At 41.9% G+C, this 17,771-nt stretch overlaps 2 protein-coding genes across 4 annotated transcripts in view; one reads left to right on the forward strand and one right to left on the reverse strand.

The window, feature by feature from the left end:
* cux1b (cut-like homeobox 1b) overlaps positions 1-8,407 on the reverse strand; it is a 59,769-nt gene extending 51,362 nt beyond the window's left edge. For all 3 annotated transcript variants that reach the window (XM_071495662.1, XM_071495661.1, XM_071495660.1), the window contains exon 1: positions 8,249-8,407. In XM_071495662.1, the coding sequence (XP_071351763.1) occupies positions 8,249-8,311 (63 nt within the window). In that variant the 5' untranslated portion in view covers positions 8,312-8,407. The remainder of the gene's footprint in view (positions 1-8,248) is intronic.
* A 6,454-nt stretch (positions 8,408-14,861) lies between these two features.
* Positions 14,862-16,475, forward strand: LOC139632309 (alpha-(1,3)-fucosyltransferase 4-like). The gene has a single exon (XM_071497184.1). It carries the CDS (start codon positions 15,156-15,158, stop codon positions 16,284-16,286), a length of 1,131 nt encoding a protein of 376 aa, XP_071353285.1. The 5' UTR covers positions 14,862-15,155; the 3' UTR covers positions 16,287-16,475.
* The last annotated feature ends 1,296 nt before the right edge of the window (positions 16,476-17,771 follow it).

Consider the following 17,771-nt stretch of genomic DNA (forward strand, 5'->3'; position numbering starts at 1 on the left):
ATGGGCCTGCCTTAAGTATTTCAATTTTACATTAGGCAAAGCCTGTGCAGTAATAATAGCAGGGTGCTGGTAGTTAAAGCTATTCAATCTGATTCCTACTACTGTTTAAATTGGTTTGGCAAGCATTACAATGACTCCGGTTCACTAAACTTAAACGAGACAGCCTTTCTTTCATTAAATAATTATACCTCAAAAACTGAAAATGCATATCATCAGTTTTCAAGATTCTCCAACTGGGCAAAGTTCCATCAACCTACGACATAAAACTAAATCAGTGAATGCAATACTGAACGCAGAGAACAATTTGTTAAGCATAACCCACCCCCACCCAACACACACATACATGCACCTGTGAATACAGGGTAGTTGAATCATCATAATCGGTGGTAGTTTTCTGCTGAGCCCAGCCAGCAGTCTGTGTTATTTTTAGAGGGCTGACACAGAAGCAGGCCGTCCATTTACTCTGTGAGCTGGCAGCAGGACCATCACAGCTCTGGTTGCTTTTAAACTACCAAAATGGGAATGAGCTCAACATAAACACTGCAAAGGTGTGGACACTAACAGAAATGAAGTTAACTCAGATTCAGAGCCATTGCAACTCCATTACTTTAACATTAGGCTCCAAGGTGGTGTATTGAAATGCCAAATCCACACAGAGTGAGCACTGAACAAAGGCCAGACAATCAATAAAAGCCTTTGCCTAATCTTACATGTGTGAAGTGGTGTTAGCTTGTCATTAAAACATCCAACATTTTAACATCTTCTTTTAGTTGTGAGGATAAATGCTAAAGTATACAGGAGAAAAAAAAAAGGCAGCTACTTCATTAACACTATGAGTCAACAGGACAAAGTCTTTAAGCACACTATTTAATGAGTAATGATGTGAAAGTTTGTTCTATCCCTTATTCTAGAGGAGAATGAGTGGATTTTTAAGGTGATGTAAAAGACATTAACAATAAACAGCTCGTCCTGGCAATATTTTAATGTAAACCTTATTTACAGAATAAGAAAACATATGCAGTAACAAATCTCAAAGTCCTAGGTGGACTGAGTACAAGACAAAAGCAAGTGAAAAGGAAGAAAGTTACAGAAATTGGAGTGAGAACTGAGGCTAAAGGTTGAAGGCTGTTCCCATCTGATGTGACTGATGTGTTGAGCCTGAAGGCCGGCTATGGATCTAGTAACTGAGGCAACTGATTGACATTGAAAATTACACAGAGTGAGCTATTAGCAGATAGCAAGCCATATCATAATTCAATCCCTGCACCATCAAAGTGCACCAATATCATAATTCAATACCAAGAACCATTAGCTTGCAGCACACCAATATCATAATTCAATCCTGAGGCCATCAGCCCTTGCCAATATCATAATTCAATACTTGGACCATTAGGACACACCAATAGGCCTATTAGAATTCAATACCTATGGTCAATGATCTAACAGGACACTGATACTGGAGTCATGGGTTGACATGGGATAAGGCCTGCACATAAGGATCCTCAGGCCTTATTTAGCCCAGACTCCTTGATAACAGTGAGATAAACAACACTAAAATTAGGTAGGGCAAGTGGTTCACCAATAGCTTGGCTATACCAGATGCTGAAGGCCACAGAGTATTTGCTGCAGAAACAAATTTCAGCAGGCTTACACAGAGGGACACGTTTGTGGAACAAAATGAAGCACTGCATTAGCTTCAAACTCAGCAAAGTGCTCAGCCAAACCTGTCAAAAAAGTTTCGAACACTGGCCCCCAGTGTGTGACCGTCTGCAGTTGGTCTAAATTATCACATTGTGGTAGCTTGTGGAAATAGAACTCCATTTCGTTTTCTGGTCCATTGCCTCTGTTTATATTTCCATGTTAACATCTTGTTTAACTCTTCAAAAATACTGCAAGGCTCATCCAAGCTCAGCTTGTTGGGTCATCAGAAATCTGTACCTTAACAACCAATCAAACTGTTTCTAACAGCTCATATTTCCTTGGTTGCTTTAAGTCACTTTTTGACCAAAGTTGTCATTATTCAAAATTATTCTCCCCACACATTTCTTCGGTTTCCCCACTTAACTCTAATCCTTATGTACTCCATGTGTAAAATGACTCTGGAGAATGGAAAATACTGTAATGATGTATTACTGAAAAATAGAATAAATTACTCAAATGACAGACGATCAGCAACTATTTTGACAATTAATTAACTGTTTAAGTAGTTCTTTCTAGTAAAACTGCCAAACTGTCACTGGTTCTAGCTTCTCAGGTGTGTACATTTTCTGCTCTTCTGTGTTTTATATCATTTTAAGAGGTCAGACAAAATAGTCATGGGCTTTAGTAAACTGTGACAGGCGTTTTCTGGCATTTTATAGGTCAAAGTATTAATCAATTAATCGGGAAAATGATTATTGTTATTATCAAAAAATAAAAATTGTCACCTGCAGCCCCAAAGAGATGTTATGCTTGAATTTTAGTTGAATTATTTGCAGGTCAAATATCTCTCAAAACAACAAAATTAACAACAGGTATATACACTATTTAATACAAAGTTGGTATTTTAAATATCCATCACTTTGATGAAGGTGAGAACACGTGGTGGCCAAGTAAAAAGATGAGAACAAAAGCACTGGAAAAGAGTGTGATTTGATTGACACATAAGAGGCTAGTCTGCACCTCACTGCGTGGACATTCTTACTTTACCAATCTTTACCAACCAATTCATAAGAACAGACATTTTTTTTCCCCTTGGGATTGCAAGATTTTTGTTTACTGAAAAACCAAAGGCTTAATACTACATGGTGAACAATAGACTATACAAGAAGCACCGTTTCAAGTGTGTGCTTGATTTTCAAATAAAGTGGGCAGCGTCCTTAAACTTACAAGTGGAAACAGCCAGTATATTCCAAAGTGAACCTAAAGAGAAGTGTCCAGTCACTGAAGCCCATGCTCTCTCTGCTGGAATACAGAGCAGCAGAATAATGGATGCTTCTGTCATGAGATACGGTGAAACTCTATGATGCTGTAGGTGAGAGAGACTCCAAGTGGGTCTGTAAATAATGCCTGCCACTTGAAAATAGGTCTCTGGAAACTGCCCCCTGTGCTCTTGTTGCGGGTTGTTGGGTGGAGATTCTGTCTGTGTAGTTACATTAAAGTGTTTGTATTGTGTTTGTGTGAGTATTAAATGGTTGGAAACATGAAGACAATACTTTTGGGTGATCATGAGCCACGTCAAATATACATTTCTATCACATTTTATCACATTAAAGTTTTTTTCTGAACATAACCATAACTAAAGAGCTGCTTAGTGGAATTTTTGTAAGACTGAGGTGCAAGTTCCCGATTCCCTGCAGGAAAAAAAATACAAAACACACTGCAGCCTGTAGAGAATTTGAACAGCACAGTTGCCACAAATTATAAAATTTCATTTAAGTATGGACTGAGTAGGCCAAGACATGAATATTTGAAAAGTTCACCCTGTCAGACCCCTAAAAGATATTTTTATGATTTCTTTAAGGGTACAAACTAAGGCTTGAGCAGAATGCACCCATTAAGGTAATTTGACATTAACAGATATAAATGTTCTAAAAACACAATATTTTGGGAGGGTGTAAAAACCAAATAGAGTCGACCTTTTATAAAAGAATGCCTCAAGTTTGATATCATACATACTCATACATTGACACTATAAATTTGGAGTTGGCTGTTTTTGCCCAAAGCTCTCCTTTCTGGAAGAAAAAGGAGGAGTAACAGTATATGATAAAAAAAAGTCTAAATAAAGTCTCTAAATTCAAAGCAATGAAATTATAGATTTTAATATAATGCCAAGCAATACAACTGATACAAACACCCTCTTTACATCACGTTTACACAGCCTCCACGCTCTCCAGCCCACAATCATCAGTTCTCAGTCTCAGTATGTTTCAGAGCAGTAGAAACATTACAAAGTATAAAGTTGTTAATTTGGGTGAAAGCAGTAAATATGCTTTAACTGAAGCCAGATACAGACATTTCGCGTAGGTTGTAGGCTGCTCTGTTATACTGTGATGTATACAAGTGGCCTGTGGAGCAATACTGTAATTTGATTTTTAACTGCTCGTAACAACACTGTCTTTGTAGTGTCATTTGACCTACTTCTTTCAGGCATATCTCAGTATATAAACACTGCATATATGGGAGAAAAACATTTAACAGTTATTTAATGGCAATACTACTTAGTATTATGATCAGGATTACTGATCAAGGATTTCTTTAATTTTATTATATCATCTTATATCAAAATATATTCATCTCATTATTGTGGACCATCTTAAAGTCAAGCAGTTCAAGGGAAATTCAACAAAATTAGATCTTTCAGCTTTACTTAATCTAAAATTACAAATTGTGGCAACACAAATGTGATATTTTTATCATAGGTGGAAACTTCCACACCTTCAGGTTTTACAGGAAAACATGTCTGTCAAACACTTTTGCATAAAGAGCTGTAAGGAGCTGTTTGGGTGCCCCTATTTTTAGACTTCTGTTAAGTGCTTTTTATCTTTTGTTCAAAAATCAGATGACATTGGTCAAAATTTCTTTTTTCCAGACCAGTGTAAAATTGTTTAATTGAGTATTAAGATTATGACTCTTGCAGAGTGTAATATATTTACTTTTTGTATTTAATCAGATAAACTTACTCTGGGGTAGACGCTCCTCAAAGCAGAAGGAGGGAGAAGAAACTGAGGCTGAGAGTGACGTACACTAAAATGCCGAGGAGTTGGGGGAGTGTGGGCCTCTGCTGAGAATTAGCCACTGATAAGGTATAAGAAGTTTTTTTCCTGAGTTTACTGAGAGCTGCACATTCCTCTCAGTCGTATGGAGGTTATCCTTCCTAAGGATACACTCTAACCTCTTAGAAAGTAGGATGACAGAGCCCCTTCCAAAGAGGACCGAGGGCAGACCAAAGACCTGACATGCACTCATCCCTCTCTCTGACTCACGCTTAGTCGCTCACCACCCACCAACACACAGTGAAACCTCAGTCCCAATGCCAGGTTTTGTCACTGGGCAGAGAACCGGTTGGCTACAGTAAAAGCATGACGTGATGCCCCTTCCTCTATGCTCCCCCAGCCTGTGCAGCAACAGAGGGGTAAAAATATCCCACCAGTGAGTTCAGACAACCAGCTCATAAATTAACACTAAAACTCCTGCAGACAACAGCGGGCCAGTCGCTGAGAGATTTAAACCACTCAGGTTGCCACTGACCACAGCTCTGGGATCAGCTTACAAAACCCTTTTCCTAAATTTACCCATTAGGAGGTGGCGAATAAGAACGAACTCTAGATCAGTTTTCATCTAAGTCACTATTTAGCTGTCCGCTAACATAGTGAACTATTTTTCAAAATGGCTCTAGGGTACTTTGTTCCAGGAAATGTTATGAGGTGAGATGTAGGCTATTAGGCCTAAATTGGGAATTGTGTATAACAGTAAGGTCTGTTCTTAATTTTCCGAGCTTACACAAAAAATATAAAGTATAGGTTCAGGCTCAGCTATTCACTCATATCTTATTAAGTTTTGCCTGTAATGAAGCGCAATTTCTCATCGCTTTCAAGTAGAAACGCAATGTTCCAGCAAACTGCTTGACTGGGTTAAAAAAAAAAGAAAAAAGGAAAAAAAAAAAACAACAAGAGAGAAGAGTGATGATCCCCTCTAAAGAAACTCAACTCTGTAATGGACGAACAGGGATTACAGACGTTAAAACCTCCTCCATCTGTAATTCACTGTCACCCTGCCATCATCTCTGAATCACTGATCCATTTTGCAAGTGTGCGAGACCTTGCTAAAAGCATCACTGTTGCACCCATTTGTGTTTGTAGTGGTGGTGGTGGGGGGGGGGGGGGGGAGGAAAAAAAAAATCATGCAGAGAAGACAAGTTAACAGCTCGCTGTGCTGTTTCAAAGCACTCTCTGTCCTGTAACAACCACCTAGCTAGTTTCTCACACAGGGAATAGGACACACTGATCAAATAGGATTTTAATGAACATCAGCAGTTGGAGCCTGAGGAATAGACGCTATGATGGCTTAAAGCTACTGACATCTAGGTTGGGTTGGATTTTCATCATCAAAAGAAACAAAAAAAAAAAAAGAAAACATTCCTTTGCTGGTGCCTCTCACATAGACAAAACAGACTGCGATTGCAAGTGTACAGTGCACACTGTCCATTCGATCACAAGGAAGACGCAAATGAGAAAGCAATTGGCTGACAAGACCATGTGTAGACCATGATCATATCATACTAACTCCACATTATCCTCAAAAAACAGATAAGAAAAAAAGGTTCTCCTCTGAAGGCTTTCCTCTAGGAGCCTCTCAGTGGGAGGGAGAGTAAATAAGATGTCATCAATAATAGACAGCGAATGTTCTGAGCAGTTCTGCACACACGAACACACACACACACACACACACACACACACACACACACACACACACACACACACACACACACACACACACACACCAGCTCCGACTGATTCCTATCCTGCAGACAGGCCTGCCAACCGCCAGCCTTTTTGCACACGCTCAGATTCACTGTCCTGACTAATCGCTTGTGATAGGGGCCTTTGCCATAATTACCCAGGGCCTTATCACAAACTTATGCGATGCATTTTTCATGTCCTGGCTGCTGGCAGTGCCTTCACTGTCCGTGCTGGCAGTCAATCTACGAAAAAGACTGATCTCAGACAAATTCACACACACACACCAGTTCAAACAGGGCGAAATGGGTGAAAGCAGGGTGAAGGGCCAGTGAAGAGAGCGGAAAAAAAAATTAAAAGGAGGGGAGGGGGAGGTGAGGGAGAGAAAGATTGGAAGGGGTGGATGGGGGGGGGGACAGGAAGGGGGTGGGAGATAGATAGTGCAGGAAAGAAAAGAGAAAGCAGTCTAAAATTTTTTTTTTTACATAATGCATGAACAAGGGGGCACGAGTAGGAGGACCAAACAGGATCAAATAAATAGGAGAAGTGAAGCCTTGATGATGTGGCATAAGTGCAACACAAAGCCCGCTGGGAAGACTTGTTCACTGTCCTTTTGTCTACCCAGTCATAGGGGCATCATGACCTAAATTAAAGTTTAAATCCCAAGCCTGTGCGATTTACAAAATAATGTATGAACAATTGGTCTAGCCTACATAATGCAATCATATGTTAATGACGACGGCGACTGGGCTGCTAATATTCATAAATTGTGATTTGAAATTCAGCAATGCACGTTAAATGCCAAGGGAAAACACAACAGTGCCATTGTCTACATGTCTTGTGATAGGTCAAACAGGCTCTAATATACACAGGCTATATTCACACACACTGAATAGGCCCAATATTTTCCTCATATCCTTTACTGTGCCATGGATCTGCTCCACGCACGCCGAGATTAGTGGCGTGCGTGAGGCTGGGACATTTCTGGAGTTCATCACAACCAACAAGGTCATGATCGCTCATATTTCTACTATTATTTCATTTGATTGCATCGCGTCAACAAACACTGTCCCGTCCCGTCCACTTCCACAGACGTGGCAACGTCTGTAAAAACCTCTCTGTGTATAATTGCCGTCAATGGAGGGGGGTGTGGGGGGGGGGGTTGAGGAGAAAAAAAAAAAAAAAAAAAAAAAAAAAGGCCGAGTTGATCAACCATAATCACGGAGGCGACTTCAACATAAACTGCTTTAAACGCGTTAGCCGATGAGGCTGCTAATGTTTTCATCCGCTCTGAACCAAACTTAGATTTGACAGCGAAAAGCAGAAAGAAACACAAGCAGAGCGCTGTTGTGTGTCTCCGCTGCCCGTCTGAGCGGTCGGTGTCACCACAGCGCCACCGTATAATGAGTCGCACTTATTTTTTCCCCCAAATTATCCAACCTTACAGCGGCTAAAGCGTCGGGCTAACTACGGCTACTCGCTCCGGTAAAAGTTGAAGAACACGCAATAAAGGTAGCGAACCGAAAGCTTTCCGCCAGAGCCCCGCCGTTTTGTTTTTATCTCGGCGCATCCCCGCGGCGTCGCCCCGGCTTGCCCAGTTGCAGTGTCCGATCGATGTTGAATTGAACAAAGAGGATCAATTTCTGATCAGCGAGAGAGCCACTTTCATCAATGTGAGGAAGAGGTCTTGAATTCTCTTCCGAAACACCTACGAGGCGGCTGCCGAAAAAAACACAAAACGCCGCCGCCGAGAGAGGCGAGGCGACGGAGGCGAATGGAGGGTAGACGGATTAAACAGAGGTTGAACTGACCTGTAGTTGTTGTAAGTCAAAGCGCTTCCAATATTGAAACATCGATCCTGCATTGGCCGCCATCTTGAGACATATTGAGACAGGAATGAGATGCTGATAGAGAGCGCGGGGGTTGGAGTTCAGTGGAGAGGACCGGGCGGTCGTAACACCCGGACCGGATCTCTCCCACTGCTCACCCCCGCAGCAGCTGGTGTACGGAACGGAGTCAACTTACAGGAGTGTTGCCTTAATAACGCCATTATAATTGCTTAAATAGCATTTTATCAACACTCAGATATTACAGGTAAATAACCGAACTGGCGTTAAATTACTCTTAATTTTATTACGTTGAAATACACGCAATTGGGAGCGCCAGATAAGCCTGCGTTTGCCATTCCAGTTGGGTTGGTTACTGTGCATTACAGAGAGCAAAGATCACACAAAAATAATGCCAGGAGGCTACTTGGAAGCCATATCTAAAAAAAAAAAATCTCACCAGGATAGCATTCAGGACCAATGTCTCATTTGAGATGTGAGGGACTGTGCGAGAACATAATGTAACATCGAATAATTTATAACATCAATAATTATTGCTCCTGTAAATTCAACATGACTGTCAGATTTAGAAATAAAAAGTCACTTGGTAAATTCTTTTTTTATGCAGCCTCTGGGATTTTTGTCACTGGCTCAAACCACTTCTTACTTTTCTGCTACAACAAAAGAAAAACCCCAAAACAAACAAAAAACAAAAACAATTTCTCAACACAACATGTTTTGTTTTGTTTTGTTTTGTTTTGTTTTGTTTTGTTTTGTTTTGTTTTGTTTTGTTTTGTTTTGTTTTGTTTTGTTTTGTTTTTAGTGAACCCAGTGAAAAATATTGTTTTGTTTCATTATGGATGGGTGAGTGCAAGTTGCAATTGGAAAATAAATGAATAAATAAAGCTTAATATAAATTTACACTAAATTTAATTAACTAGAGCTGTTAAAAATAGAATTCAGGGTTTCTGACCAAACTGTTAAAACAAAACATTCAAATTGATAATAACACAAATTAGCAGTAAAAAGAGTCACAATCATTTGAGTTTCATGATACACACATGTATATTTTGTTTTTCTTTGATTAAAGGGGTGGATCTAGTGCACAAACTCTGCATACAACAAAGCAGGGTTGGAGAGGACCTGCTGAACCTGGTCATTTAAAGAATTGGTAAAAGATGGAGTGGACTTACACTTGGCACAAGGTATTTTTGAGTTCATGATTCTGTCAGTTTACAGTTACTGGGTTAAGAAAGTAAGCCTGATATTCTCATTTAAGGCATCCCTTCGCTGCACAGATATTAATCAGATTAGTTAATCAAATCAGATTGTTGTGTTATTAACACAGTCAAGTCTTTGCTGCAGCAGGGCAGCCCAGTGGTTAGAGTGTCAATGTGCATACATATCTTTTGCTGAAGTGACCTTGAGCAACGCACTGAACCCTGGCTGCTCTGGAGGCGTCACTCCTGCTGGCCATGTCCTCTGACCCCCTCAGTGTGTGGATGTGCCTCAGAGGGATATGCAAAGAATTTCTAATTACACTGTATGTTTGGAGTGCCCTAAATTCCTGTGTCAAACTGTACCGCCTCGCGCACCTTAAAGCACATCTCGCCTCAGCGTCAGGCTGCAATTGCTCCGCACACCAAATTAGAGCCGAGCTGCTCAGGTTTATCAGGGCAACACATCTGTTGTGCACATTGTTTTCATTTTTAGCACTTTGTGGCTTCCCAAATTTGACTTGTCGAGAGTGTCGTGAGGCCTGGCTGTGTGCAAAGTCCACGCATGCAGTCACACTTTGGAAGTTTTTTTTTTTTTTTTTGAATGCTCTGACCTGCAGCCTTTGTATCAACTCGGCCTTTACTAAAAATATTTCATAGCTATATTTTCTTTCTCTCCAATCATTTTCATTTCTTTACAGCCATTGCACTTTAATTACATCCACTAAAAATAACACAAGAATTTGCCATAGATAATAACACCTCTTTCACTTCATTCGTTTGGATACAAAGGTGGCCATTTTGTGCTTTGAATTAGCTCAACTTTCACTTCATTACTTGATTTGATTTGAAGCTGTTTGTGTCTCCCTCCTCCCCACAGTATGAATGGTGCTCAGTGCTCAGCTGATATGTAGCCTAAATAGCTTTGCCTTATTTTATACTTCATTTATAGACATAATACAGTGAATTACAGGCTCTAGTTTTCCCTTCACACCCTTTCACGTGCTTTTAATAAAGTGTGCTGAATGACACTTAGCATTTAATCTGAATAAAACAAATAGAGAGAGCTACTATAAAAGATCATTATGAATAAAGACATAAGAGCAGCATGATTCATATTAGTTTTAACAACAGTTGTTACCACCTCATGGTTGTCTTTTTAAAGACTGGGAAATTGATCAGCACTAAGTTACAGTATGCAATAAATACTCTGCTGAAAAGATGTGTTTACTTTTTTATAAAAAAAAGTACCACATATGAACTGATGAATCCTGTGTTTGATACTCTCATTTCTCTCCCTTTCCACCATGTTAATCAGTGTTTCCATGGCTTGGCCTGCTCGACTTGTGATGCCACCTATCATTAAGCCAAACCAGAAATACAGGTCTGAGATAATCCGCGCAGGCTTAGTAGCTCTGCAGTGTGTCCATTATGCTTTGTTTGTATAGTGATCTCTTACTATCACACAAAGAAAACACATAAAAGAAACACAATGTATTTTTATTCCAATGACATTACCTTGACACCAGTATAACTTAAAGGAAAAGCACTCAACAGTATTTTCTCAATCAGTCATCTACACGATGCATGGTGTTTGTATTAAGAAATGTTTGAAGATTACTCAACATTGTTCACTTTTAAATTTGGACAGTTAGTTAGTTAGTTAGTTAGTTAGTTTTGCACATATAGGCTCAGTGTTGAGCAGAAATACAGCTGCTGTGGTAAAACATCTGTCAGAGGTGAAAATGACTCCTCACACACAGCGTATCACTGCAAACAATGAACTTTGTCTTCTGATTTTCATAATTATTCACCCAGGAGAACATTTTACAAGACTCAATTTCTTCTAAATCACATAACTAACAAAGCATTTTTTTTCTTCAGGAAGACCATTAAACCTGCCAGTTTCTATAGTTACTGATAATTTACCTGAGCATAACTGTGCACCTAGAGCTCTTTGACTCTTAGTTGAATTCTGCTTCATGTAGAGCTCTGTCAATGAACTTTTATATCTGCTGTAGTCTCTCCATGTTTTGATGTAAAATTGTATTCAGTAAGGTAATCATATCATTTGGTAAATTATTTTGGGTGCAAACCTTGTTGGCAACATTTGATTTTGTGCTGCCAGGCACTCTTCTCAAACTCTCTGCATTTCAATACTGCATCTCCATAAGGATTTGACTGAAGCTTCACTAGGCTCTGGATTACTTTGAAGCAGTAGGGGGTACACAGTGTAAGTCGGAGCAAGTATAAGGCGTAGCTATCAATCCACCTACAAATTATCATGTTCCTGCTACAGAGGCTCATGCACGTCTGGCATGGATGACTTGTGTGGGGGTTTTTTTCCCCCTCACTTGTCTTTTATTACTCTATATGGTAAAATTAAAGAGGAGAAAAAACAGCATAAATTGTTCATGACAAAGACAGAGGCAGGAACACGTTGGGGCCCTCAACAGTTCATGTGCTGTATGTCTGGTTAAAGTTTAAATATAAAGAAATAAACACATTCTTTGTGTCAGTGCCATTATACAACTAGTTCTTATTGTCCAGCAGAGCTACAGGGTAAAGAATAAAACAGCCTTTCCTTTCACTTTTCTCTGTTTGTGTCCCTTTTCCTCCTGCTCATTGACTCTGCCTGTAAGGTGCTTTTAGCGGGCCTTGTGTGGCTGGGTTAGAGATGGATGTGTGGCCCTTGGGAGCTGCAGGCGGAGAGCAACACTGATCATGTCAGACAGGCTGGGGAGGCTGTATAAGATCATCATCACCCAGCAGTGGAGTGAATCGCTGCAGTGGCACTTTCACACAACCTCTGACCTCTGGTGTAACCTCTAAGGTCATGATCAAGGTCAGGGGTCGGCGAGGGCCTCTGTGATCAGCGAGCTCGCAGGCCCCTCCTGCCTCTTCCTCCTCTTTTTCTCTACGTTTCTCTCCCTTCAGCCCCCCCTTCTTTTCTCTTTCCCTCATCTTCAATCTGTTTCTCTATATCTCACACTCTCCTTTACCAGCCGGGACCAATTGAGACATCCCATCCCCTGGGAGTGCAAAAAGGAAAGCAAGAGAAAATCAATAGGGAAGATGAGTGAAGACCTGGGGGTCCCATCAAAAACTGAATGCTTCTCTCTGTGCTGGTATGATTCACACACCCACAAAAAACATACAGATACACAGTGGTACTACTTCTCAGAAGCAGGAAGGTAGCAATAAACACAGGCAGTTTCTGTGTACATCATCAGTATTGCTGCTAATAAGTGCAGCGTTACAACCAAAGATGGCTCCCAGCGTCAATATAAAATGACCTGACAAGCCCTTTTGCCTGTTTTTCTGTCTCCCTACCTGTGTTGCATGCATGTGCACATGTGTCCAGTTGCTGCAGTGACGGCTGAACAGAGAAAAAAACGCAATAACAAACCCTCCATGGAGATTCAAGGTCTGCAGTAAATGAAACAGCTTGATGACAAAAAGTTGTTTTCTTGCGAGAGAGAAAAGGAAGGATGAAGCAAACATAAATGCCAAGCTTTGTGTATCACCACGGCTGTAATTTGAGCTGAGCAAAATGTCAGCGTATCACCAATCACTTCAACTTTAATTATAGCACATTTCCAGCAACATTTGCATGCCTCTGTGCTGCATAATAAAGGATTAAAATAAACAAAACCAGACTGAGAGAAGATAAACAAAGCTCATTCCTATGTGTCATCTCCTGACCTCAGCCACCTCTGCCATTTCTGAGGAAAGACATACGTGTGTTTGTAATGTTGAGTCTTACCATGTATCCATAACTTATGAGTTGGTGTGTTTCTTCCCAACACAAGATAACCCCGGGCAGGACATTAAATGATTGGCTGAAAATAGAACTGTTCAGATGAAAGGAAGGATAAATAATGCAGAAAGAATACAAAACCTCTTATGGGAATAACTTGTCACACACACACACACACACACACACAGGCACACACACATACACACAAAGAGATGCTTTTTTTTTTTTCCCTGCTCCACGGTGAAGAAAAGTGAATGGATGTAACAGGAAGGAGGAGGACCCCGTGGAGAGGACACACATGCTTTTTGCTTCATCTCCTCCCACTCCTCCTTGTCTGCCATTTTTTTTCCACTCACATTCAGACTTCATGACATACTCTGTCTGTGGGGAGAAATAATGTTGTCCCAGTCATGGTGTGTTTTTCCTGCCCACCAGAGCTCAGACACAACACACAGTGCAGGATTTCCAACCGCGTCGTCGCATCATTTTTTCATGAGTTTTGATCAGAATGCAGCCACATGATGACAACAACCTGGAAAACAGATCCATTTACACACACTATGTGTCACTATCTGAGGACTTGTGTTATTTTTTTTATTTTATTTCCTGCATTTGTTTAGGTTAGATCACCAAATTAAAACTGTGAGTCATTTATCAACATCAACATTTCTAGTTAGAGGGTGTTGCAATGCTGGGTCATATCTAATAAATAAAACATTGAAGACAAACCTTTTCAAAGCCTCGCTGCTGCATGCCTAATTTCCATCTGAAATGTTTATTCATTGGCCAAATTAAACATGCATGTTTGGAGATAAAATCCCACTGTCACTACACTGCACAAGCTGCACAGGACACTTCACAGGCAGCTTTGTGCTTGTGTATGGAGACACCTAGTGGTGAAAGGCTGATCTAGCATTTTATATGAGGATTCATGAGGGTTTGACTGGCCTCATATCTGTTCTATTACCTGGACATGTGTAAAAAGTTTTCACTAATCAACCCACAGACATCTGAGGAATTATTTTCTAATTATTTTAATAATGAGTTTATTGGCCAGAAATTTAAATTTTAGGATCCAATATTGCCAATTCTCCAAACCCCATAGGCTTGTATTGACTGAATTGTAAACGAAGCATTGAAATTCCTGTTGAAAGAAATTGAGACATTAATAAATTAAGTAACATATAAGGTACGACTGAATAAATATCAACTTTATTTGATGCAAAAGGTTTGTTTGTTTTGAATCATTACACAGTTACCTCATCCTGTCCTCTCAAATTCAGTCAACTTAAAATTTTAAGGCAGCCAGGACACAAAGTTTTTTTTTTAAATTAAAACAAATAGTTTTTTTTTTTTTTCAGTGCTGGCCTCCATCCCAAATAAATATGTTTTTATGCAAAACGAGTCATTTAGGAGCTATATTAAAATATGTCTTGTTCTTTAGAAAAGAAAAAAAAAAGACTTGCTTATTTCATCAGCAAGACTCCACGCCCTGGGCCAATGTGTTTACCCAACCTAGAAGAGCCTGAGAGGCAGCAGGCCTCACAAAAGCCCCATTCACAGGATCCCGGATCAACGCTGCCACGTCAAAATGCTTCAGCACACAGCACCGGGGCAAATGTGTTATACTCTGTTCTGACCAAGAAGACAGCGTGAAATTACCCTTCACTGCTGTGCAGGACAGACGGGAGACAACAATGCTTAAGCTTGTTGGCGTGGTGAATTGTTGCAGGTGTCATTTGACAATGACACCTGCAACGATGGCAGTGGCAAGGGGACTTGGGTGTGTCAGCGGGCTACAATAAACTCCTGGACTGACTTTTGAGCTGTACTTTACTGCCCTGTGGAGAGCGGAAACAGTTGGACTCTAATAAGTTTTTGAACTCAGAGGGAAACTGCGGAGTGAGAGGCGTCGATGGGAGTTGCGGCTCAGGGGAGAGCAGCAATCACCGCTCTCAGAGCAGACAGGCGCTCCGGCTTGTCCCAGCGGGAGAAATGTTGTGTGCTTCTTTTCAAGCGGACTTGTTCTGTGTACGTGGCCGTTGTGGGTGTTTTGTTGTTCCTGGAGGCCTGTCTACTCTACCTGCCGGATCCCTTCACGCTGGACCCGTTTGTGTCTGTCTCTGAGGAGGACAGCGCGGTGACGCTCCTGGTCTGGACGCATCCGTTCGGCCGGTACCGGAAACTTCCCGACTGCGCTGAGCTCTTCCAGATCCACGGCTGCGCCCTCACCGACGACGTGCGCGCCTACCCACGGGCTGACGCCGTGATCGTCCACCACCGGGAGGTCGCCACCGGCACCGCCGAGCTGCCGCCGGAGCCGCGGCCAAGTTGGCAAAAGTGGATATGGATGAACTACGAGTCCCCCACGCACACACCCAGACTGCGGCGCTTTGAGGGGGTTTTCAACCTCACGATGAGCTACCGGACAGACTCTGATATCTTCCTGCCGTACGGGTCTCTGACCCCCGGTGTGCGCACAGCCGGGACCGCCCAGGTCCTCCTCAGGCCCCGCCTCGTGGCCTGGGTGATCAGCAACTGGTCGGAGTCCCACGCACGCGTGGCCTTCTACCACCAGCTCCGCCGGTACGTCCCGGTGGATGTGTTCGGGCGGGCGGGCCGGCCGGTACCGGAGGACGGCGGCGCTGGAAGCGTGGCGCGGCTGGTGGGACGGTACCAGTTCTACCTGGCGCTGGAGAACTCGCAGCACACCGACTACATCACGGAGAAGCTGTGGAACGCGGTGCTGGCCGGGGCCGTCCCGGTGGTCCTGGGACCGGGCAGGAGCAACTATGAGCGCTTCCTGCCCCGAGAGGCCTTCATCCATGTGGACGACTTCCCATCGGTCCGGGGGCTGGCCCGGTACCTGCTGATGCTGAGGAGGAACCCGGCCCGGCTGAGGCGCCACCTGGCCTGGAGGGGGGGCTACAGCGTCCACCAGCCCGCCTTCTGGGCTGAACACTACTGCACGGCCTGCAGGGCGGTGAGGAGGAGCAGAGGCAGGACAGATGTGGTCAAAGACCTGGCGAGCTGGTTTCGCTCCTGAGCACAGCCGCTGCACCTGCAGCACCAGACTCCACTAACCTGAGAGATGATTTATAATCAGTCTCTCTGTGACAGTGAGAGAGAGGGAAGAGACAAACTGCTGCTGTCAAAGTCTACAAAAAGTCTACCGGTCAACCAGGACTGTGAGGGAGACTGAATTATGACTTTAATTAAATGACTTTGTGTGATATCTGAGAATGAGTTGTCATCCTTTTTTTACCTAATTTTGTTTGTGAGCTGGTTTATAGGCTATTTCTGTTTCTGCAAATTATATTGACTCTCACTATACCTACATTTGGCTACTTGTGGCCCAACATGTGTTTGGACTATACTATACGAAGTTTCTTTTGGACATAGTTACAAAAACATTGACTTTGTGCTAAATTTATTCTTCACTCAAGACAGTTTTATTGACACCATTAATCTTAAAACAAAAATCACAAATTTGCCTGAGAAGGGATACTTTACTAGTTTCAGCTTCTTGCATTACAGAAATAAAACTTGCTTGAGATAATTGATCGCAATAGTTGGAACATGCAACATTCATTTTCTCAAATATGTAAAAATCCTTGCTTTAACTTCAGTATGCAGCATTAGGTGTGTTTTGCTGCAAAACAACGAACTTACTGAACAATAATAACGTTGATAAAAATTTTACCCTGATCAATTGTCTAACTCATGCAAGTCTGACATCTTTGCAAAGTGACTTGTCCACAAGGGAACATGGAAATCAGGACATCAACATCAAGTACATATGAATTGGGATTGATGGTTAAAACATGCAAAAAAAAAAAGCACATACAGTTAGTTGTCAGGGTGTGTGTAACTCTGTGTATGTGTGTGTGTGTGTGTGTGTGTATCTGTGTTTGATCCAAGGAGGCAATATGGACACCATCTCCATAAACACCTGCTTTTTTACCTTACCTGAGGGGTTAGCACTAAATCATGTTAATCATATCATCCCTGGATCTGATCAACTATTAGCTTAATGCCATACATGGGGGAGGCCATGCACCCCTAGGTTAGGGATATTTGACTTTCAGGTGAAATTTATGGAAAATGTAAAAAGTTCATGCTGCAGTGATATTATATCATGAAAGTAGGGCATTTAAGTAGAAGCCCACAATGGTAATTTCTTCATCCCAAACAATTTATTGAAACAAAAGCTAACAACAGTGGTGGGTATACCACAACAAAAAATGTCAATGTTTCAATAACTTGTCATGTGTCTTTGAGCATCAATTACAGCTTGACAACAACGTCTCATGCTGTTCACAAGTCGGCTTATTGTCTGCTGAGGCATGGCATTCCCCTCTTCTTGAAGGGCTGCCCTCAGGTCATTGAGGTTCTGGGGTGCAGGGTGACGACCCCCTACACTCAGTTGATCCCATAGGTTTTCTATGGGATTCAGGTCTGGAGAAAGTGCAGGCCACTCCATTTGTGGTACCCCAGCCTCCAGCAGCCGTTCCCTGATGATGCGACCTCG

This window comes from Trachinotus anak, unplaced genomic scaffold (genome assembly GCF_046630095.1).
Source record: "Trachinotus anak isolate AG129_WGS33_773 ecotype Australia unplaced genomic scaffold, CSIRO_AGI_Tana_v1 ptg000014l, whole genome shotgun sequence".
Taxonomy (NCBI): domain Eukaryota; kingdom Metazoa; phylum Chordata; class Actinopteri; order Carangiformes; family Carangidae; genus Trachinotus; species Trachinotus anak.